A 23091-nucleotide genomic window follows, 5' to 3' on the forward strand; every position below is an offset into this window, starting at 1 on the left:
TATTTTACAAAGCTATATTTTATGTATGAAACAGATTTGTATCACATTCACAGGCTACCTTGACACCTTTGATGACAATAACAAAGTGCCTACGAAAACTGTATTTTTGTGAAGAAGGCAGATGAAGCAATCAGACCTTTGCAAAATCCCTGACGTCAAACAAGTCGAAGACCTCGAACAACTCGCTCTTGCGCAGACCAAACTTCTCACAGCATGCAGCGAGGAAGGTTCGGATGTTCTTGAGGCACAGGAACTGGAAGGAGAGCACAGAGAAGGAACATAAGCTGAGAATGAGACTCAGCAACACGACCACCATGGCTCAACATAGTGCAAAACATGCCTTCTAGTTCCCCCTGGATTCTGCCAGGTTATCCCTAACTCTAAGCAAAGCTGCCAAGGGGTGGTGTGACCAACAGCAGATCTACCTGCTCTACGGGATTCCCCCAGCCCTATTTTTATTCTTATTCTTACTATGATGTAAGCAGTACCAACAGGTTTCCTTCTAGCACTTTGCATGCACATTAATCTGTTACATATTTTAAAAAAACATATATTTTGCTTTGTTTTAAACATCTTTATTGAAAGTTCAAAAAGTATATAATTATATGTGCACTAAACATGGTGATATGTAAATAAAAGAGAGAAAAAGAAAAAGAGAAACAGAACCCGTGTAGAAGAGAAAAAAGGGGGGGATGACACAAAACTGTCTATTTTACAAGGTTGTTATTGTACTTCACCAGATCTTAACCTATTACAGTATTTGTAAGAATGGATTCCAAATTTCACTGAATTTGTCCATGGCAAGTCTGCGTTTATATGCAAGTCGTTCATATGTTGCAAGTTTGTGTAAGTCTTCAATCCATTCATAGAAGGGAGCCGCATATTTCAAGTTATAACCCTGAGACACAAAATTTAAAGCCAGTGGCAATTAACACTTGTGAATTCCTAGGTGGAGCCATGGAGCGAAATTTAACAGAATTTATACAGTCTGGCAAGTTTTCACCAGTCCAGTGTAAAGTAGGAAGCAAAGTGTTTTAATAATGATCTCAGCCGTACAAGGAAGCTGGCCCCAGGCCTCAGGTCCATTGGCAGACCAATTCTGCATTGCAAAGGTGTCTGCAAACGAGACATGAAGGCTGGGAACATCAACCCTGCCATGTGTGAATCCTTTGCAGAAGACCGCAGCGCCTGGAGACATAGCATGAACCCACAGCAGTGACCAGAGGACGAATGACCTTGCAGCAGCACAACCAGACGCCCCAGCTGCAACAAAACATGTCTCTCCTTATATCAGTCTCCACATTCACAACAGGTGCTGTAACTCTCCAATGGTTTGACTTCGCTCCGAAAGGCACACTCCTCCGTTGCCTCCCAAGACAGACAGATGCCAACAAGCGCATACATGAACTCAGAAAGTTGAAAGGAGCAAGCCCCGTTTGACTTGCACAATTGACTTCCCCATCCCATGTGGATGGGGACATATGACCATGTTTCCCCAACACGTTTACTTCCTGCCAAAAAGTGCTGAGTGGCATGGCTGGCTGGCATGGTTATGTGTTCATCACATTTTTCAACCGCAGTGAGATGGCTCATCATCCCTTAAATATGGCCAGCTAGCAAAAGACCCATAAAGGTCAGAGTGGAAAATTCCAGTCCTTTCCACCAGCCCCACTCAACACACCCCATGCAACCACTTGCTGCCCCAACTGTACCAGCACAGACAGTTTGAGGTAACTCTGCCCCATGTACCTTCTGTGAAAGGGGAAGTGGTATCACGGGTGGCAAGGAGTTGCAGAGTTCTTCCACACTCCCATCAGAGACACTATTGCATCTATGGCAGAGAAAACAAGGCCCTACCTCCTGTTTCCCCACACAGATTATGAGGTAAAGTACATGTCTCTCCACACCTCAAGAAATCCTTGCCCTCCTCTCCTGTCTTGAACCCACATCCTGGGGGAATTTGTGGGCAGAGCAAAGTGGCTTTGAACTCCCCACTTTTTTAAAAAATGAAATAAAAACACAAATTATTATGAGTGATGAGTCTGCTGCATCATAATCTGAACTGGTACCAAGAACCATATTACATTCCTTGTCTGGGTTTAGTCCTTTCACAGCCTTTTCTTGGAGGGCGCATTTAATGCCTGGTATTTCAGAATTCTAATCTTGTGGGAGTATAATAATAATAATAATAATAATAATAATAATAATAATAATAATAATTATACCCCACCCTCCCCAGCCAAGACCGGGCTCAGAGCGGCTAACACCAAGTATAAAACAATTGATTAAAATACAACTTAAAAACAAGATTAAAGTACAACATTAAAATGCAGCCTCATTTCAGTAGAAACTCAAATCAAAAACTTTTTGGGGATGAAAACGTCAAATCTTCACCAAGGCCAACTACCCAGACTGGTCCTACGTGGGCCAGAAAAAAGCCTGGGAAGTCCCCAAATAGGAGTTCCATCACAGAAGGAAAAAGGAAAGAGGGGGAGGGGATCAAGTTGAGATATAGAAGAGATAAGAAGAGAAACTATGTGTCTCCCTGAACTATGGTGAACCTAGTTATGAAGATCAAATTTTATCTTCAGGCTGCAGATAAATATCATTGTCATGGGCCATTTTCTCCTCAGAACAAGAGAACAGCACCAAGCCAAAATGGACAGCTCCCACTGGGCAAAGCAGACGTGGCATGAAACAGGTGCCAACGAAACCACATGCACCAGCTCCCATTACTTGGAACGCAGCGCAAGATGGAGGGGAGCTGAATTTTGGCATCGCACAGGGCACCGCTGAAATTTGAGGCCCCAAGATCCACCATTGAAGCATTCCTTTGTGTTGTAAGGACTGACATTTGTTCTGATTCAGCTTGCAGACGGTGTGGGGACGCTGGCACACATGCTACATCTAGTTCAACCCCCTATAATGCAAGAATCACAACTCAGGAATCCCCTGCATCCCTGACAGACGGTCACCCAAACTGTTTAAAAACTTCCCATGAAGGAGAGACCGCCATCTCCCAAGGGAGTCCGTTCCACTGCCAAACAGCTCTCACCATCAGAAATTTCTTCCTGATATTTAGTCTTGAGTGCTCTTCTACACTTGTCCTGTGATTTCTAAGCACAGGTCCAAAAGGCATTTCTTTTCCCCTGCCTCTTCCCTCAAGAAAACCTGCTGTTTACTGCTGAATCAGAACAAATGTCAATCCTTACAAAAGAAGAGCGGCTGATCTTAGGGTCACAAATTTCAGCAGTGCCTTGTGCGATACCAAAATTCAGCTCCCCTCTGCCTTGCGCTGCATTCTAAATAATAGTTGTGGCATCCCTGGCAGCACCCCCAAGGCTCTGTGCCCAGCAGTAGCGTAGCCAATGGGGGACGGGGAGGGTGGGGTGCCCTGGGTGGTGCTTATTTTGGGGGCAGCACTCTGGAGCACAAAGTGACGCCCAAGTCCAGATGCCCCGGTATGCCGCTCCCAAAATCAGCACAGCCCAGGGCTCGGCTCCCAGCACGCTGGGCTGCTGCATCTCCCTCCGCTGCCTTCCTCTCAGCGCCCTCCAGCAACATTCAGGAGGGTGCCTGAAAATGACCGCTGGTGCCCAGTGTGACTGAACTGGTCATGCTCCCCTAAATCTGCCTCTGAATGCTTAAAGCCACCCTTTGGGGAGCAGCCCTGCTGATCAAGCTGCTGTTAAAGGCACTAGAGCAGGCCAAGATGGAGTCTTCTGGTTATCATAGAGCTATCAAAGAATCACAGAGTTGGAAGAGACTGCAAAGGTTGTCTAGTCCAACTCCCTGCAACACATGGAATCTTTTGCGCAATGTGGGGCTCAAACCCATGAACCTGAGATTAAGAGTCTTATGCTCTACCAAGTGAACTATCCAAGCAAGGGGTTGGTTGGCAACTCTTGCTGGAACTTCCGTTGAAGCAAAGAGGCCTGGGGATCTCGACCAATGGAAAACTACGAAACCACTAAACTGTTATCTAGGTACAAAGCAAAGGCCATTTGGAGGACAAAATATGAGGAGTGGAATATTCAGTGGAGAACAAGAAGTACTCATAAAATCGGGCACCCTGAGGTATTTGAACCGGAACAGGTGCAAAGGAGAAGAACTAAAATAACTACCCAAATAGAGAACTTACAACAAGAAGTGGAACACACAGGGTCTGTTTAGAAGATGAGGCTGCAGTCCCTTACCAGGAAGTAAGGTGCGTTGAACTTAGTGTGCATGTGCAAAGCACAACAGACCACAGAAGTGCACATTCTACAAATAAATTTGAGGCAGAGGATGGCTTAGGTTTATGTTGAAGACAGGGAGGGTCCAAGAGCCTGTATTTCAAGAGCTGTGATGTTGTGCCCCAGAATCCTTTGCAAAGCTGCAGGAGATGCTTGGACTCTTGGCTCGCACTCCAGCTGTGTGTTTTTCTGATTCAGTCTCTTTAACCACATCCCCTTGGCAACAGCTGTGAATACCTCTGCTTTCAGATTGATTAAAAAAATTAGAACCAGAATCAAACTCCCAGCTCAAGTCTGGAGGGTTTCTTCTACAATAAAAACTGAGCAGTGATGAAAGCCTTGAAGCACACTATAGGTCGGACACTGCTGGTGTCCACATTTTCACAATCTGAGATCTAAACCTGGATCTGAAAAGTCTGACTCGCTCTTGGCCTATCCCCTCAGATTCCTGCCAAATTTTGTATGCAGTCCAATTAAAAAAAACACCAAACATTTGTGTGTGTATGTGCTGGAAACTTCCAAGAGGATACAACAAACTCAAGAGAGTTGTGTTTCTCTTTTTTGTCTCTTGGTAAAGATTGCTTATCAGCACTTCTAAAGGAGTCTCTGTGCCAAAAAAGGAAAGTGAAAGGGATTGGGAAAAGACGCCATTCTGAAATGTCTGTCCTATCACAACACTAGAGGTGTGGTCTAGTACTTAAGGGACTTAAGGAGGGCACAGACCCACAGATTTGCACAGGCATGCAATACACCTGACCACAGTATCCTTCTGGAGTGGCTCTGAGAGTGAGAGGCATTGTACTGCAGTGGCTCCACTCCTACTTATAGAGTCACTACCAGAGAGTAGCACTAGGGCAGCACTTCCCAATTGGTTCCCAGTGGGTCTGTGGCACCATAGAGATATCAGCATTTTCGAAAGTCTGTGGCTTGGCTTTTGAAAAACTGGAGACCCACAGTACTTAGCTAATTGGAAACCACTGCACTAGGGGATTTTTGGTTGACTCCATGGCAACTCTGTGTCTTGCGACCTTCGGCAAGCTAAGCACGAGCTCTATCGCCGCATCATGAACTGCTAGTTATGACGTTTCCGAGAAAGGCCTAATCTCCACTCATTTACACAACGATGGCAATCTTTTCTTCCCCAGTGCTCAAAATTATCTTCCTCTCCATCTACACTATCACAATCTGCCTGTTGCTAAGACACACATCGCTTTGGTTTTATTTTTTGTTTTTGTTTTAAATCTCTGATGGCTCCTTCTCTCCTAGAGCAGTTACACCAACTACCTTACAAACCCAGTCCTTGATTGGTTTACCTCTAATTAACACCTGGCCCCATTCAACAACAGTAGCAACAACTGGGTGTGCATGCTTGTTTACAGGTTTGTAACCTGCCAAAGCATCTGGAATGCTAAAGGCCTTCTAAGTTGTTCTAATAGTCAGGCCCTCCCCTCAAGATACATGGCTCCCTTGACACCCTCTGAAAGTGGGGTGGGGGTGGGACTTCAATTCTCCAGATGTTTCTAGACATCCCATCACCCCTGACCCCACTGGCCATGCTGCCTACAGCTGATGGGACTTGGAGTTCAACAACATCTTCAGGGTCACAGGTTACCTAGTTCCAAAGGCTATTCCAAAAGAAGGATACAGTGATTCAGATATGTTTTAGAGACCACTATCCTCTTCCCCATACTACTTTTCATCAAAACTTTGCCACAGGTACTTCACCATCCTAAACAACAAACCAATAAAAGCCTTCTCTCCCACCCCATGCAATTCAGCACAATTCACACCCCACTCTTAACATTTCCAGGTTTTCTTTTCTTCCTTGCATCCTTAGAGAACAGGCCTCCGAGACATGGACTTTCCACGTACAGTGGTACCTCGGGTTACATACGCTTCAGGTTACAGACTCCGCTAACCCAGAAATAGTGCTTCAGGTTAAGAACTTTGCTTCAGGATGAGAACAGAAATCGTGCTCCGGCGACACGGCAGCAGCGGGAGACCCCATTAGCTAAAGTGGTGCTTCAGGTTAAGAACTGTTTCAGGTTAAGTATAGCCCTCCGGAACTAATTAAGTACTTAACCCGAGGTACCACTGTATAACATTTCCTTGGAAAAGATGCTCTATACAGATTTAGTTCTTACAAGAACTGAAAGGGGTTCTGCCATATCTTTCTGTGTAGTAATGACTCTGTGGTTCTCCCAAGGAAATATTGTCACCTGAAATGGGTGTGCCACAACTTGTCCACTCCACAGGACAAAAAGCCCAAAAAGGGACACAGATTAGCAGGTGCAAAGATTAGCAGGATAGATGCAAATACAGAAATAACCATAATAATTTAAATCACAATACATCTGTCCACAGTGGGGAAGCCTTATCTTTCAGTCACACTTGGACCAGGCAGCCGTTCTACTAACAGAGCACACCTTCAAACAAAGGACTGCCCTCTGCAAAACAGGCCACCCTGCCATTCCAGGAATCCTTGCAGTGCTACCATATAGACTGGTGACTGGGGGCGGCCGCCGAGACCACATAACACCGGTCTTGAAAGATCTACATTGGCTCCCAGTACATTTCCAAGCACAATTCAAAGGGTTGGTGTTGACCTTTAAAGTCCTAAACGGCTTTGGCCCAGTATACCTGAAGGAGCATCTCCACCCCCATTGTTCTGCCTGGATGCTGAGGTCCAGCGCCGAGGGCCTTCTGGCGGTTCCCTCATTGCGAGAAGCAAAGCTACAGGGAACCAGGCAGAAAGGGCCTTCTTGGTAGTGGTGCCCGCCCTGTGGAACGCGCTCCCATCAGATGTCAAAGAGATAAACAACTACCTGACATTCAGAAGACATCTGGGAAGTTTTTAATGTGTGACATCTTAGTGTATTTTGGGTCTTTGTTGGAAGCCACCCAGAGTGGCTGGGGAAACCCAGACAGATGGGCGGGGTACAAATAATTTATTATTATTATTATTATTATTATTATTATTATTATTATTATATGCATTCAGATCACAGATGGCCATGCACATCCCAACCATGTGTCCTTGGCCAACATTGCAAGGGATTAGGGGGGCACACCTGATCAGTACCCCCAAAATATAACCACTACTTAGAAAACACTGGGTTGCTTGTTCCTTCCGACTGGCCCTTCCATCATAGAAATGTATTTGGGGAGCTTTCTTGGAATTTTCTGATTTGTTATGCAGATGCTTATGGCATTCTGATTATTTCCTGGGGCAGGGACTGACCACTGAAGTCCCAAACTCAAAGGTGAGCATTTGCTGGCCTGACGTTCCTTTTGGTCCATTCCAGCCTAGGATCCTCAGGGTCAAATGCACAAGCCAAGCACTTCATGTGAACCAATGACCAAGGAAAGAGAACTGAGTTTCCAGTGGGTGACTCAGAGTCTGGGAAACGCTCAGACAGAGACTTGAGCAGCTGTAAGTATTTGCAAGCCTAACTTCTCTCTTCCACCTCCCAGCGGTGGTTCAAGACGGGGAAAGATCCTCTGAGCAATTGTGCTTGAGTGGAAACCCGTGTTATCATCTTTTGCAGGGGAACCCCCCCCCAAAGCACATATAAGTGCTGTGTATGCAGAGCTTGGATTTTATGCATGGGAATGCAGGGAAAGCCCTTCTCTTGCCCCTTCACCTGCCACAATTCCCTAGTCCTCTCCATAGTTGTCAACTTACAGATTTGAAAATAAGGGACCAGCAGCCTCGAAAATAAGGGATCAGCAGCCAAAATAAGGCATTTTCCGGACACAGGTATGTTCAACTTCTGAGTCCCTCTGAGCCAAGGCAGAAAGCCCAGCCAGCAGCCAAACGAAGCCTCAAGCGGTGGTTCCCACAGCGCAGCAACCCGGCAAAGGGGATGCAGCAAGGAAAACCACCGTCACCTCTCCGCTGGGAAGCGCTGAGCAAAGGCAAGTCCCCAGGCAACGCAGCCGATTTGATCAGCACAAGTCATACAAGCTCCACCCCCCCAGTTCTTAGACTCCTTATTGGGTGAGCAATGCAGCCAAGCAACACAGTTGGAGCCTCCCTCGTCCCTGGCTGGCAGGGAGGGAGGGAGAGGAGCTGCTTTCTTTGAAACCCAGGAAATTTAAGGGACATCATCAATAAGGGACAGCAGCGGGACGCTGGATAAGGGAGTTTCCTGCCAAATAAGGGACGGTTGCCAGCTATGGTCCTCTCCCAGCTCCCTGCACCCCGCAGCTGGGCAAAGAAATAAGTCACAGCCCCAAGAGCAAAGGGAGGAAATGAAAGCAACAAGGTCCTTACTTCTCACTTGACTCCAGATCCCACTGATGCACCTCCCCTCCCCATACCCTCCAACCTTCCTCAGATGAAACTAGGGACATTTCTCGCTCTCCTTCAACTAACCCTCCTCGACCTCCCCTTTTTGCCCCTCTGCAGAACTTAGTCTATCAGAAAAAGGGTGAGTGTCACTCACATGACACCAATGGGACACAGTACACATGCCCTCCACTGTCCTGAGAAAACCCATTAGTCCTGATTTTATTCTTTGGTAGATTTACAGACATATAGTTAAAGCTATGGTTTTCCCAATAGTGATGTATGGAAGTGAGAGCTGGACCATAAAGAAGGCTGATCGCTGAAGAATTGATGCTTTTGAATTACGGTGCTGGAGGAGACTCTTGAGAGTCCCATGGACTGCAAGAAGATCAAACCTCTCCATTCTGAAGGAAATCAGCGCTGAGTGCTCACTGGAAGGACAGGTTGTGGAGTTGAGGCTCCAATACTTTGGCCACCTCATGAGAAGAGAAGACTTCCTGGAGAAGACCCTGATGTTGGGAAAGATGGAGGGCACAAGGCGAAGGGGATGGCAGAGGACGAGATGGTTGGACAGTGTTCTCGAAGCTACCAGCATGAGTTTGACCAAACTGCGGGAGGCAGTGGAAGACAGGAGTGCCTGGCGTTCTCTGGTCCAGGGGGTCACGAAGAGTTGGACACGACTAAACGACTAAACAACAACAAAGATTTACAGAAAGAAAAACAAACACCAATAAATAAATTTTAAGAAAAGAGAAAGATTAGGTGCAGACGCACACAGTGGCGGAGCTTCATGCTCCGGCACCGGGGGGAGGAGAGCAGGCGGGGGCATGGCTGGTGTGCGCCCTGGAGGCGTGGCACGCGTCCTGGGGGCGTGGTGCCTAGCGTGGGGGGGGCAGACGCGATGGCACCCCACTGGGATCAGGTGCGCTCCCCCTGCCCCCCTCTTCCTCCGCCAATGGATGCACAAAGCATATTTTAAAATCAAAACTCCTTGCACTCCGCTCTGCTGCCCTTTCTTCCCACCCAGGGCAGCCCTGTCCTCTACCTGCCTCTCAGAGACAGTGTATCACACAGGGCTGGTCCTTGGCTAGAGTTGTCATACGCCCGGATTTTCCTGGACACCTCCAGAATACTGCAGTCGGCGGTAATCGGGCAAATGTCCGGGAAAATCCAGACGTATGGCAGCCTGTTTGGGCAAAACTAAGAAAGGTCAACAACTGCAGCCATGGAGAGGCAGTGAGACGCTCCCTCGCAGCTGCAGCCACCATTGTTGCTGGGGACAAGCGCTGGCTCATCCTCTTCTCTGAAGTTGGCAGCAGCGGCACTGGCGGGGGAAATACAGTGGTACCTCGGGTTAAGAACTTAATTCGTTCTGGCGGTCCGTTCTTGACCTGAAACTGTTCTTAACCTGAGGTACCACTTTAACTAATGGGGCCTCCTGCTGCTGCCGCATGATTTCTGTTCTCATCCTGAGGTAAAGTTCTTAACCCAAGGCACTATTTCTGGGTTAGCGGAGTCTGTAACCTGAAGCGTCTGTAACCTGAAGCGTCGGTAACCTGAGGTACCACTGTACAGGACTTCTTTGTGCAGTGGTACCTCAGGTTAAGAACTTAATTCGTTCTGGAGGTCCGTTCTTGACCTGAAACTGTTCTTAACCTGAGGTACCACTTTAGCTAATGGGGCCTCCTGCTGCTGCCGCATGATTTCTGTTCTCATCCTGAGGTAAAGTTCTTAACCCAAGGCACTATTTCTGGGTTAGCAGAGTCTGTAACCTGAAGCGTCTGTAACCTGAAGCGTCGGTAACCTGAGGTACCACTGTACAGGACTTCTTTGTGCAGTGGTACCTCAGGTTAAGAACTTAATTCGTTCTGGAGGTCCGTTCTTGACCTGAAACTGTTATTAACCTGACTTCCTGCTGCTGCCACGCCGCTGCTGTGCGATTTCTGCTCTTAACCTGAGGTACTATTTCTGGGTTAGCGGAGTCTGTAACCTGAAGCATCTGTAACCTGAAGCGTCGGTAACCCAAGGTACCACTGTGGAGAGGTTCAGGGATCAAATCAGAAGCCGGGATCGCTTTCGTAATTCCAGGACTGTCCTGGAAAATTGGGACACTTGGAGGGTATGCCTTCCTGGCCACAAAGGTAGCAGCAAAGCAGAGCAGACCAGCAGCTCTCCAAGAAGAAGGAGGAGGAGGAGGAGGAGGAGGAGAAGAGGAAGAAGAAGAAGAAGAAGAAGAAGAAGAAGAAGAAGAAGAAGAAGAAGAAGAAGAATTATTATTTGGATTTGATATCCCGCTTCATCACTACCCTAAGGAGTCTCAAAGTGGCTATCTCCTTTCCCTTCCTCCCCCACAACAAGCACTCTGTGAGGTGAGTGGGGCTGAGAGACTTCAGAGAAGTGTGACTGGCCCAAGGTCACCCAGCAGCTGCAGGTGGAGGAGTGGAGACATGAACCCAGTTCACCAGATTATGAGTCCACTGCTCTTAAACACTACACCACACAGAAGCAGGTTATCCCACCCCAGCATAACTATCTCCCCCGAGTCCGGGGGATCAGTGGTTAAGGATGTGCTGGCTGTGCTAAACCTTCACTCATTTCCACTGATGCATCATGAATAGGAAGTATGTGGGAGTGGCCACATCAGCAAGAAGCAAATTCAAGTCAGTACAGTATACTGCAAGAGCACCCTAGGGCTGTAGCGCATCAGAGGTGTATTTTTAAAATGGAAAATTTTAGTATGAAAAGTAACTTTTTCTTGGGGGATGGGGGGAAGCAATGGATACCACACAGTTTGCAGCAAATGCCATGTCACCGTTCAGAAATTATTGAGGGTGCAAGCAGCCCTGAATGCAGGAGCGTGTAAGTCCATCCCAGTACAGATCGCCTTGAATGCAGACTAAAAGTGTTGTCTGGAGGAGCTCTTGAGAAGGGGGACTTTAAGGACAGGGAAACTAGCCCAGATAAAACAGCATTGGCAGGGGACCGTTCAGAACGGAAGAAGCAATGTTGCTTAAATCTTCCTCGGCCTACCATTTGGTTTGTGTAACTGAGAAATAATTTGCATCCTATGCAGATTAGGCTGTTGGGATTTGGGAAACTAGAATGTGGGGATTTGGAGAATTTAAATACCCTACTTTTGGAGCTCTTACTAGTTTGGTTATTAAAAAAACAACTTCCTGAATAGTTTGCCGGCAAAGTTGGCTACTTGGCTGCCTTGTGACTCGCCCTTGACTCCAGATCGCTTATGAATAAAAAAATACAAAGCCCTGTACAATTCTGCTTCCTGGTTCCTTCATTATGAGCACTGCCCATTTATTCCTTGCTAGACTCAATTTACTGTCTTTTGGACTATTACTAATTCAGATTATCCCATGCCGCCTTATCCCATGACAGCTGCAATTCCTTCCAAGTCTTAGAGAGAGTATTTGTCAAGACGTTATTTCTCAAACACTCTCCACAAATTCTAAAAAAAGGTTGTGAAGCTGGGGTACTTCCTTTTGCAGAAGCTGTGTTGAATCTCCCTCGGATGGACTTATAGGTACAAGCAACAGAATATTGCAATGTTTCCCTACTTTTTATCGTGGAGCAGATCATTCTTGTTCAGGGATCCTATCAGCCTGGAAGAAGAGCTGTCAAGGCTTTGAGAGGGAATAGCTTCAGAAGTAAAGGGATAAATGCCACACACATGCATTTGTAGAATCAATTAATAGACTCATGTAGAGCCTAACTACATTATATTTTAAATTTTATGCTTGCAGCAACCACAGGTTTTAATATTATTAAAAAACCAAGCATGGGATTCAGATCTCAGGACCACAGTATACAATAAATCTGTATTATGTTCACAGATTGCTCACACCACCCTGTTCCTGATCTAGTTGAGGAGGGAAGCACATTTGATGGTTGTTTTTTTAAAAGAAAACAGATCCTGATATTATTGCAACAAATGCACTTGTAGTAAAGTGTAGGTTCACAGTCTGTCTGACTTCTGGTTTCTTCAGACCCTTTTCTGGCTGGCTGCCTCTCTCTCCCTCTTGGTTCAACTGTCATCAGCATTTTGTAAGCTCACAGCTTCTTGCTGGACAGATTTTCATTGTTTTAACGTCTATTGTAAGTCACCTTTGTGCTCTCTGGGGTATTTTTAAAAAACATTTTCCTGTACTTCTGCAAGCCCTGGGTTTCCCCAAGTCTGCTGATGCTTCCCTCTTGTTTCTCAGTGGCCTCAGCTTAGCAACAGTCCTTGCACCACTCAGCGCATGAATTTGCTATTAGAAGGAGTGACGATCATAATTCCAGGCTTCGTAACATTTCCCACAAATTTAGACTTGGTGGCTCTTCAGCCAAAAAGGTTCCTGGAGCAGCTACAGATAGAAATGGGAGCCGAAATCACCAATGTTCCCTTATTTGTCCCATGTCCAGAATGGAAATCGTTTCAGTGCGTACGATTGGTATTCCCTGCTGTTGTGATTTTCAGCCTGCAAACAATGTGTAACAATATGAAATTGATGACAACCCTCCCCCAACTTGCACTGGGTTTCCTTTGCACTGAAATGAATGGTGTGGAGTAACATAATGATAATTTAAGGACATAATTTATTGCGTAAAAATTCACCACTGCAGACCATTGAGACAAATATTGTAGTTTTTGTCGAAAGCTGAACTGCAGCAGAATAGAAACAGAGATGCTTGCAAAAAAAAATACAAGGCAGAACACAATGGATGCCTTCTTACATCCCTCTGGAGAGATCTGTAATTATTATATATTGCTGCTCATAAGACTGGGCAGCCTGGGAAGGAACTTCTGCTTCCACCAACAGCATGACTAGATGCCTAGGGTGGCTACTGCAGAACTGAAAGCTTTTATCAGATCAGTCCAGAGCTGAGTTTTGTGGGTTCAACAAACTCTGGCAAATATATGTATTCTGATCTAAAAGCATTGCAAGGGAAACAACAAGCAAGGAAAATACTGCAAGGAAATGTTCTGCTTTCATTGACATACTTCCTAGTGCACATCAAGCATTTATTTTTCTGTTGGGCTAAGCTTGGATTCAAATGCCCTCACAGTAACAGAAAGCAGTCAGGTAATGTTTACTTTCATCATGAGTATAAGTACTTCAGGCTACATCAAACCATGGTTTGTCCTTCTATAATTTGTTTAAAGCATTTTCACTCTTCGGTCAAAAAGGTTCCCAGAGTAGCTACAGATCAATAACAAGGCGATAACAATGCCCTTTGGTGCTCAATTTAAAAGACATGACAGAAAAGGTAGAAGAGGGGAAGGGAAAAGAAAAAAAGTTAATTCAGGCAGCAGTTTTTACAGTTTTTATAAAGTCCAATTAAGAAAGCAGGAATTCAGGTTGCCAGATGCAATGATTACTGTTAGGTGACGGATGATGAAAAATAAGAGCCAAAGGCAGTTAGTATTTCAGCATAGCCCATGGAATATCCCTGCGTCCTTTCTCTCCCTCTGCCGCAGCCTAGAGGAATAACCACTGCTAGATGGTGCAAAGTCAACGGCAACTGGACTCAAGCTGTTTTTGAGCTGTTTTGGTGCAAGTCCCTACCTCATTGGCAAGCCATTCAAGCAGGGCGCTGGCACCCCCAACAAGTATTAACCTAATTCTAGTCCTAAGAATCAGATCCATTCTGCAACAGATTATAAGAGGGTAGCGTGGAGAAGAATGTCAAAGAGCTGCTACAGCAACCCTGGGTGCCAACTTATGATGTGAAAAAACCTGGTATCTGGGAGAAAGCCTGATAGAATCTGTTGGAAGCACCGCCTTGTTTTTAATATAGTGGGCTGAGCATGTGCCTGGATCCCAGAGCGGGAAACAAGATGTGAAGGCAGCACACACATTCCACTCTTCTGCAGGTGACTCTTCTGATGTGCCACGTTGCTTGGGCGGCATCCATCTTGCCTCAACAGAAGCTGTGGCTCAAAAGAAAGTGCACAGCCATGCATGCCGCAGCTTTGCATGGCAGCGTGTTAAATGGTGTGGTGGGCTGAGCCCAGAAGCCTGGCTCCCTTAGTACAGTGGTACCTTGGGTTAAGTGTTTAATTCATTCCGGAGGTCCGTTCTTAACCTGAAACTGTTCTTTACCTGAAGCACCATTTTAGCTAATGGGGCCTCCTGCTGCCACCGCGCCGCCGGAGCCCGATTTCTGTTCTTATCCTGAAGCAAAGTTCTTAACCTGAAGCACTATTTCTGGGTTAGCGGAGTGTGTAACCTGAAGCATATGTAACCTGAGGTACCACTGTACAGAAATCAAGCAGTTGTCCAAGTGATAACAATGCTGATGATGGTGCCAGCACAAAAAATACCTTACAGCTAGCTCAGACACCAAACAAACAAAACAGTCAGGACTTCCCGCCAAACACCTCAGTTGCGTGGGCAACGCTAATCTGCCATGTTGTCTCATTGCCAGGCTTCCTTGCTTCCTCCTAAAATGGATTGAGTCAATAATACTGGAGCCAATCCAGAGAGTGGGGAGCTACATGTGTCCTAATAAAACCCTAACATTCAGGGCTTTTTCCAGCTAGAACTCACAGGAACTCAGTTCCGGCACCTCTCAGGTAGGCGCCATTGCCATTACAGTGGTACCTCGGGTTACATACGCTTCAGGTTACAGCCTACGCTAACCCAGAAATAGTACCTCGGGTTAAGAACTTTGCTTCAGGATGATAACAGAAATCGTGCTCCGGCGGTGCGGTGGCAGCAGGAGGCCCCATTAGCTAAAGTGGTGCTTCAGGTTAAGATCAGTTTCAGGTTAAGAATAGACCTCCGGAACAAATTAAGTACTTAACCCGAGGTACCACTGTATAAGAGAACAAGGCAGCTGAGTTTTACAAGGCACCCCATTTACTAGAAAAACAGCACTGCTAATATTCCTTTCCCCAGCCCAATATATTTTGCTGCCTGTAGAAGGACAAGGTGGCACTCTCTCACTCCTTGCACAGAAGCTGTCTGGGCTGGCAACTGAATATTATCTCCATGCTTGTAATGAAATAGCGTCCACCATTCCAGAGGACAGCAGAGTAGCTCAAGGTGTGTAGGGTAGGCCATGTGGCACACACAGCCTATACTTCCCCACTCTGCTAATGGTAGGGCCGGCCCAGGCCTAATCAACAAGCTAGACTTTTCTAGGGTGAACAACTGCCTTACTCCACAGAGGACATAAGGAGGGAGAGCAGGTGCCTTGAAATACCCCATCAGCAAAAAATTATGTTGTATGTAGGAAATATAAGATGAAATAGTAAAACCAGTAGAACTGGAAACAAACCTCATAATGGGAAAGATTAAGAAAAGTGATGGATAATGAAAATAATAAGAAGCAAAATGTATAAGGAAACTAATATAACTAACAGTAGTGGTAAATTAATACAGACAGACAACAAGAATTGTATAAACATGAGGACTTATTTGTTTATAAATACACTATGGACAAATATGGAAAATGAATAAAAATATATACAATGGAAGAAAGTAATGCGATAAAATTATATGTGATATAAAAAACCAGAAGAAGGAAGGAGGGAGGTCAGCTCTGAAGAGCAAGTATAAATGTAATACAATATGTGTATGTGGAGTATCTAATTGAAAAACTAATAAAGATTATTTGAAAAGAAAAAAGGGGGAAAAAATAAATAGCCCATCAGCTGTTAGCACCTGGGCTAACCAGGTCACCAGGTCACAGTCTTCTCTACTTTGGTTAGATGCATTGTATTTAAATTTACAGTAATTAGTTCTACCTCTGCCTATGCACATCCAAGTTAACATATGCAAAGAATTATGTAAATCTGCCCTCTTTTTGACCAGTACTTCTTCCCCTGGGTTTTTTTTGGTGTGTCATGTGCAAGTGGCCGCACTCGACTTAGAATCATAGAGTTGGAAGAGACCACAAGGGCCATCGAGTCCAACCCCCTGCCAAGCAGGAAACACCATCAGAGCACTCCTGACATATGGTTGTCAAGCCTCTGCTGAAAGACCTCCAAAGAAGGAGACTCCACCACACTCCTTGGCAGCAAATTCCACTGTCGAACAGCTCTTACTGTCAGGAAGTTCTTCCTAATGTTTAGGTGGAATCTTCTTTCCTGCAGTTTGGATCCATTGCTCCGTGTCTGCTTCTCTGGAGCAGCAGAAAACAACCTTTCTCCCTCCTCTATGTGACATCCTTTTATATATTTGAACATGGCTATCATATCACCCCTTAACCTCCTCTTCTCCAGGCTAAACATGCCCAGCTCCCTTAGCCGTTCCTCATAAGGCATCGTTTCCAGGCCTTTGACTTGCCAGATCTCATTGAACAGTCGGGTTCATATACTTGTTGGGGAGAGAGCAGAATATGGGCAGTTCCACAATGCACATTTAAAACTCATCCAATGCACATTTAAAGTACATGGCCCCCCCCCCCAAATAATCCTGAGAACTGTTGATTGTGAGAGGTGCTGGGATTTGTACTTCTGTGAGAGGGAAACTGCAGTTCCCACAATTCTTTGCAGGAAATCTTGTGCTTTAAATGTATGGTGTGCAGCTCGAATTCAAACAGTTTGAGAAACAACGTCAGACAAATACAACTCGCTAAACGCCAGGCAAGTCAGGCCATGTACAATGAGAGCCAAGAGGAAATGGTTGCAGGAAAATTCTCTTCCCTGTAGGCTACACTGCCGTGATATGAGATGTGAGACTGTGCTCCCATACACAAAAGAGAAATTTGCCTAAGCAAAACCAAGCTTTCTTCCTTGACACAAAATGTCTCCCCCACCTCACCCAATACAATTGCTACTTGCCCACAAAGTTTACAGAGTTCTCAGAAATAGGAGCTCTCTTCATTTCTAAACAAACAGCAAGTTTCAACCTGTTGTGCTTGGGAAACGCTTCAGAAGGTGAAGGCAGCATCTGCTAAATCAAGTAAGGTCTGGGTGGTGCTTCTACAGGTGAGACCTCATACTTTGAAGACCTAAACCCACAAATGATTCTCCCTCAATTTCCTTCCTGCCAAATATCACCTGCTGTCATTTTGGTATGTCTTATCAATTGCAGAAGTTTTCCTTTTTTGAAAAAAAACACCACCACCTAACTGTACAAGAAGTTAACTGTCATGGTCAAAATGAGCAACCCTTATTCTCATCAAGGTTTCTGATTCCAGAGGTTGCATTTTATGATGAAAAATTCACCAGCAAGGGCCTAACATTCAAAGGAACCATGCTCAATTTAGTCTCGTATACGATCTACACACAGGTCTGGATACATTCGCTTCTTACATCTTGACTTGAGTGGCCACAGAGCCTCTCTCAGACCATATCAGCTGCCTGCAGCCATAGCTGTTCACATGCCAGTCATGCAACCTCGCCTTAGGTTAGGCCTGTGCCTTTCCATATGTATATGTCCCACATCACTCTTGCATAACCCCTTTCCGAGCTTCCTCCTTATTTCCACCAGCCGATTTCACCTCATCTCTACGCATGCACATACACCAGCAGAGACATCAGCCCTCCTGTCTCACAGTCAAAGCGAAATCTACACATCTGTCCCACACCACTGTGCACCTTGAAACCCCTCCCCATCCTTGCTTTGCACAGCAGCTACAGGCAGACCAATACTTCCCCACCCACACACGCAAGATCACACAGCAATTACTTCCTCAGAGGTAGCTTAACCCTTTCCCCACCAGATTCAGCGTACAAATACGAGGTGGATTTCATGCTCCCGCTGATGGGTGGTGCACTTAATCACATGCTCTCCCTTCCTGCTATCACAGCTCGCATATGTTGGTGGCATAAATCATAAATACCACACTCGATTCCCTTGCTCTTTACTCTTGCTGCCTAGATCCTCTGACACCTGCCTCTCTCTACCCCAAATTATTCAGAGGCTAAAACCCCAAATCCCGACACACAAATGTCCATGGGGATGTCCAAAAGCTGTAGATCCCCTCAGCGCACAGCACCAGCTTCACAAGCTCCACTGAAGAATTTGTGGTTGCGAGAGACTGTGCTTCCACCCTGCTCTTTCTTCACAGCGACGCAGACACAGAGACCTTGCTGGCTCAAGTGACATGACCCTCTTTCCCTTGCCTCGTTGCTTACCTGGGACATTTGGGGGCGCAAGTTGATCTCCCGCAAATTGACAGCATGAGCCGTGAGGTTGTTGAGGAGCTGGCAGAGTAGGACGCCATCGCGCAAGGCTTGGGCCAAGTCGCAGACCTGGGCACCCTCCCAGGTCACTCTGTGGTTGGGGGGCAGCACCCGGCACTGGATAAGCCAGCGGGCGCATTGCTTCCACAGCTCCATTCTCACCAACACCCAAGGGGCTGCTCCTGGGTGCTGTGCTGGGGCCGCTTTCCACTGCCACCAGCAGCACCCTTCTCGGCGGCTGCGAAACTGCAACAGGCGACAGCTTCCTCTTTTGCAACTGACATCAGACCACAAAGAGAAAAAAAGGGCTGGTGTGGGGGCTGGGGAACTTCCTCACCCCACCCCGGAGGAGGAGGTGCCAAAGAAGCAGCAAAAAAGCCCAGCTTTCACTCAACTTTGCTCAATTCTTTGCCAGGAGTTCAGGGTGCTATAAAGGCCTCTCTTTTCTAGCAGCAGCCATGGGGAGAGCTGTTTTCTGACAAGGCCTAGCTAAGGTGGTGTGCCTTAGTAGACAAATTTTGGGGTACAAAGCCAGGAACCAAAATATTTCAGGTTGTCTCTCTTGGCAGCATACACATTTAAAAAAAAAATACAAAGTCTGAAGTCCAAGCTGGATCTTGAAGCCCTGAGGTGCTTGGGGGCGAGTAACATTCATTTTATAAAAATACAATCGTATCTCTTGTTACGTTTGCTTCAGGTTGTGTGTTTTCAGGTTGCGTCCCGCGGCAACCTTGAAGTACTGGAAAGGGTTACTTCTGGGTTTCGCCGCTCGTGCATGTGCAGACACGCATAATGATGTCACGCGCATGTCCAGAAGCGGCGAATCGCGACACGCGCATGCGCAGACGCGGGTTGCATTTTGCTCATGTTGCGAACGGGGCTCTGGAATGGATCCCGTTCGCAACCAGAGGTACCACTGTACTTTTTTCACCTGCTTTTTTCACAGAGAGCAAACAACATAATAATAAAGCAAAGTTGAAACCAAGAGGACAAGCAAAAAAAGGTATGAAAGGAGCAGCCGAATCCTGATGAAAGGTCAAGAGAGAGGGGGCGCTGAATGGATCTCCTGAGGCAGGGAGTTCCACTGTCTTGGGTTTGGTGGTCATAGAAAAGGCCCAGCCTACCAGATGCGCAGGGCCATCTTTAGCAGATGCGGCACCTGGGTGCAAATATCCACCCAGCGCCCTCAAATTACCACAGATAGTGTTGGGGTGGCCATAGCTGCACACTGCCAGCCATTGGGGGGGAGGCGCAACTCTCCCCCATGCCGCTGCGGGAGAGCGATCCCCGTAGAGGCTTGGGAGTGAAGTTGCACCCCTCCCAAGCCTCCTCGTGAGGAGAGCGATCCTCGTAGAGGCTTGGGAGAGAAGCTGTGCACCTGCCAGCCATATGGTTGGCGGGGCGCACCTTCCATCCTAAGCCTCCCAAGCCTCTGCGGGGATCGCTCTCCTCACGAGGTGGCTTGGGAGGGACGCTGCACACCTGCCAGCCTTATGGTTGGTGGGGCGCAGCTGGCGGGCACGCAGAGAAAGGGGAGGCCGCTGGCAAAGCCGCACAGCTCCCCCACTTGCTGGGGCGCCCCTGAGTGGCCACGCCCTGGCACAACGCACCACTAAGTCCTATGGGAAGGACAGCTCCCGACCTTGAATGAGTGGAGAATGAAACTTATGGACTATGCAGAACTGGATAAAATGACTGGAAAAATCAGATACCAGAAAGATCACAAATTCATCGAGGACTGGGGAAAGTTTACGGATTATCTGAAAACTATATGTGATGAACAGACAACGCTAGTGGGTTTTAAGGAGGCTTTGTGATAATACAAGGTATATTGTAAAAAAGAAACAGAGACGGAAGGTTAATATTAAATTGGCAATATCATACAGAAAATGCGTGAAGATAAGAAAAATGGATGATTGAGGGAGGTGCTGGTGGAAGTTTAAAAAAAACAGCAAATATGTAATTATGGTTGCACGAGTTATTTGTAAAAGAAAAACTATATATATATATATATATATATATATATATATATATATATATATAAAAGGAAGGACGGCTCTGCAGCTGCACTTTCCACTACCGCAGGAACACGGTGAAGAGCAGGGACATGGCACCCCATTTTGCCTCAGGTGCTATCCCCGCTCTGCTGTCGTGCCACCCCACTCCCGCTAAAGCACTTATTCTTACCTGGTTGTGTGGCGGCAAAGCTACCATGGCAGGTTTTGGTGAGCTCTTGCGAGGTTTCGGCAAACTCTTGCCAGCGTTCCTGCACGAGGATGGTTTCTTGGGCTTCTGCATCTGAGGCAGTTGCTTCAAGACCGCCTCATGGGTGGGCTGGTCCCGGTGAAGATCCTCTCCTGACCTGAAGATCTTAAGGAGCAGGCTCATCCCTTCCCTTTACCAAGTGGCCCCAACATTTTTTGTGCTCCCCCCCCCCAAACTAGCATCTTCATACCATTGGTATGGAGAAAATATACAACAAATATCATTACACCTGGTCTCTGACTTCAAAAAGGGCTCTGCCCAGACATAGTAAATGAGTAATCCTATCCTTATCATGCTTATCCATCCTAAAATCTGCATGTGTGTGTATGAAAAACTCAACAAACAACAGAATTGGCTAGCTAGCTAATTCGAATTCTAAATATTTTTAAAAAGAACAAAACAAGAAAAGCTACACGAACAAGTCAAGAAAACCACAGATCTTTCCTCTGAGCTCTCTAAAACAGTCAGTTGGAAATGAGAACATCTGAGCAGCTATATGTCATGGCCTTCATTGTTGAGTACGTATTATCTCATAGAGGACAGGCAGAAGGGGAAGGTGGTTGGCTGAGCTGCTGTTTAAAGGGACCTTGATATGATCACAGGAGTGCCAACTTGAATTAAACATTGAGGGGGCCCAGGTAAGCCCCACCCTGCATAACTGATCAAATGACACGGCACACTCACACCATTCGAATGGCAATGACCATCAACTCTGGGAGGGCCTGGCCCCCTCAAATATTTTATTGGGGTGGCGAAAGGAACTCGGCCCTTAGGATTTGTCTCCCGTGATATCTCAATAGCTGCTTCTTGTGAGGTTAAGCAGAAATTTTAGCCTGAAAAGGTTTTAGATTTAAAAAATGACCCTGGCTCTGCTTTCTAACCCTTAAAAGATCATGGATTTGCCAAGTGGCCACAAATAAACCAACCTAACCATGCTTTTGTGCATATCGAAAAGGAGGGAACCTGCCGAAATCTGCTCAGAATGCTTAATCTTGGCATGATGGACCTAAACATCATCACCAATTCATTTCAAGAGATCAGACAGTTGTTAGTGGCAAAGTTGTAAGACCCCTGGGTCAAAAGATGGCAATGCTTGAAAGGGTTACAGTGGTACCTCGGGTTAAGTACTTAATTCGTTCAGGAGGTCCGTACTTAACCTGAAACTGTTTTCTTAACCTGAAGCACCACTTTAGCTAATGGGGCCTCCTGCTGCTGCCGCGCCGCTGGAACACGATTTCTGTTCTCATCCTGAAGCAAAGTTCTTAACCTGAAGCACTATTTCTGGGTTAGCGGAGGCTGTAACCTGAAGCGTATGTAACCTGAGGTACCACTGTATTTGCAACGGAAACATATCCCTTTTGGAAAAAAATTGCAATTTAACAATAGCATCATAATACGATAGGAAACTCTTGCTAGTTGTTGTAAACCAATGTGACATCTGAATAAACTTTGCAGACATAAACCTTTCATTTGCTCTAGTGTAGCAGCCTACAGAGAGCAACTTACTGAAAGAAGTCTCACTGTCCAGACTCCAGCCAAATGAACGATCAGGTGGCTTTTTTGGATGTCATGCTGAGCCCTGCAGCTGTAGGGAACAAAAATTGTCTCTGGGAAATGTTGGTGCCTGTCATATCTCACTTACAGCTTCTTGTTCATATAGGCAATTTGTTCTTCAGGCTCTTATTTTTCATTCTCTTTCCCCACAAGTTCTTGCGCATGTCTAGCCATCATTTCTTTCATCTCCAACACTTTCAGGGCCTTTTCTTTTTCCAAATCCCCATGTTCTTTGCAGATCTCATTATTTTGCTTTTCTAAACTTAAGACTTATTTCAACATGATGCTTATTCTATTTTAGCTGCCTTTCTGTCACTTACAACACACCGACACACTGTTCTTGAGGTCATTCTGTGTGTGGTAGCACTTTCATGTTTCCTGTTTAATTTTCAGTGACAAATTTTCAACATCCTCATTCAGTTTCTCTGCTTCAGCAGCTAATTTATTTTCTGCTGTCTTAGATCGCATCTAGCACAGAGAATGTACAAAGTTTTTATTCTTTGTAAAGCTTTTTATTATTTCATTTTTTAATGCTTATAAAACAGAGAGAACAATCATAAGAAGGGCATGTGCATTGTGGCATGCATGCAAACCTGTAACACAATAAATAA

The 23091-nt window shown here is 46.0% G+C and overlaps 1 protein-coding gene across 6 annotated transcripts in view; it reads right to left on the bottom strand.

Annotated features, from left to right (window-relative positions):
• The window catches only part of VAV1 (vav guanine nucleotide exchange factor 1), a 66776-nt gene extending 45849 nt beyond the window's left edge, over positions 1 to 20927 (bottom strand). For 2 of the 6 annotated variants that reach the window (XR_008328180.1, XM_053370870.1), the window contains exons 1-2: positions 18614 to 18955; positions 137 to 253 (exon numbers count right to left, since the gene is read on the bottom strand). Coding sequence is in view for 5 of the 6 variants with exons in the window: in XM_053370870.1 (XP_053226845.1) it covers positions 137 to 253; positions 18614 to 18817 (321 nt within the window). In the remaining variant the exon portion in view is untranslated. Of the gene's footprint in view, positions 1 to 136; positions 254 to 18613; positions 18957 to 20848 lie in introns of those variants that run through there. The other 4 variants (XM_053370872.1, XM_053370869.1, XM_053370868.1 and 1 more) reach the window with 4 other exon arrangements.
• Between the last annotated feature and the right edge of the window lie 2164 nt (positions 20928 to 23091).

The sequence above is a fragment of the Podarcis raffonei genome, chromosome 17 (genome assembly GCF_027172205.1).
Source record: "Podarcis raffonei isolate rPodRaf1 chromosome 17, rPodRaf1.pri, whole genome shotgun sequence".
NCBI classification, from domain to species: domain Eukaryota; kingdom Metazoa; phylum Chordata; class Lepidosauria; order Squamata; family Lacertidae; genus Podarcis; species Podarcis raffonei.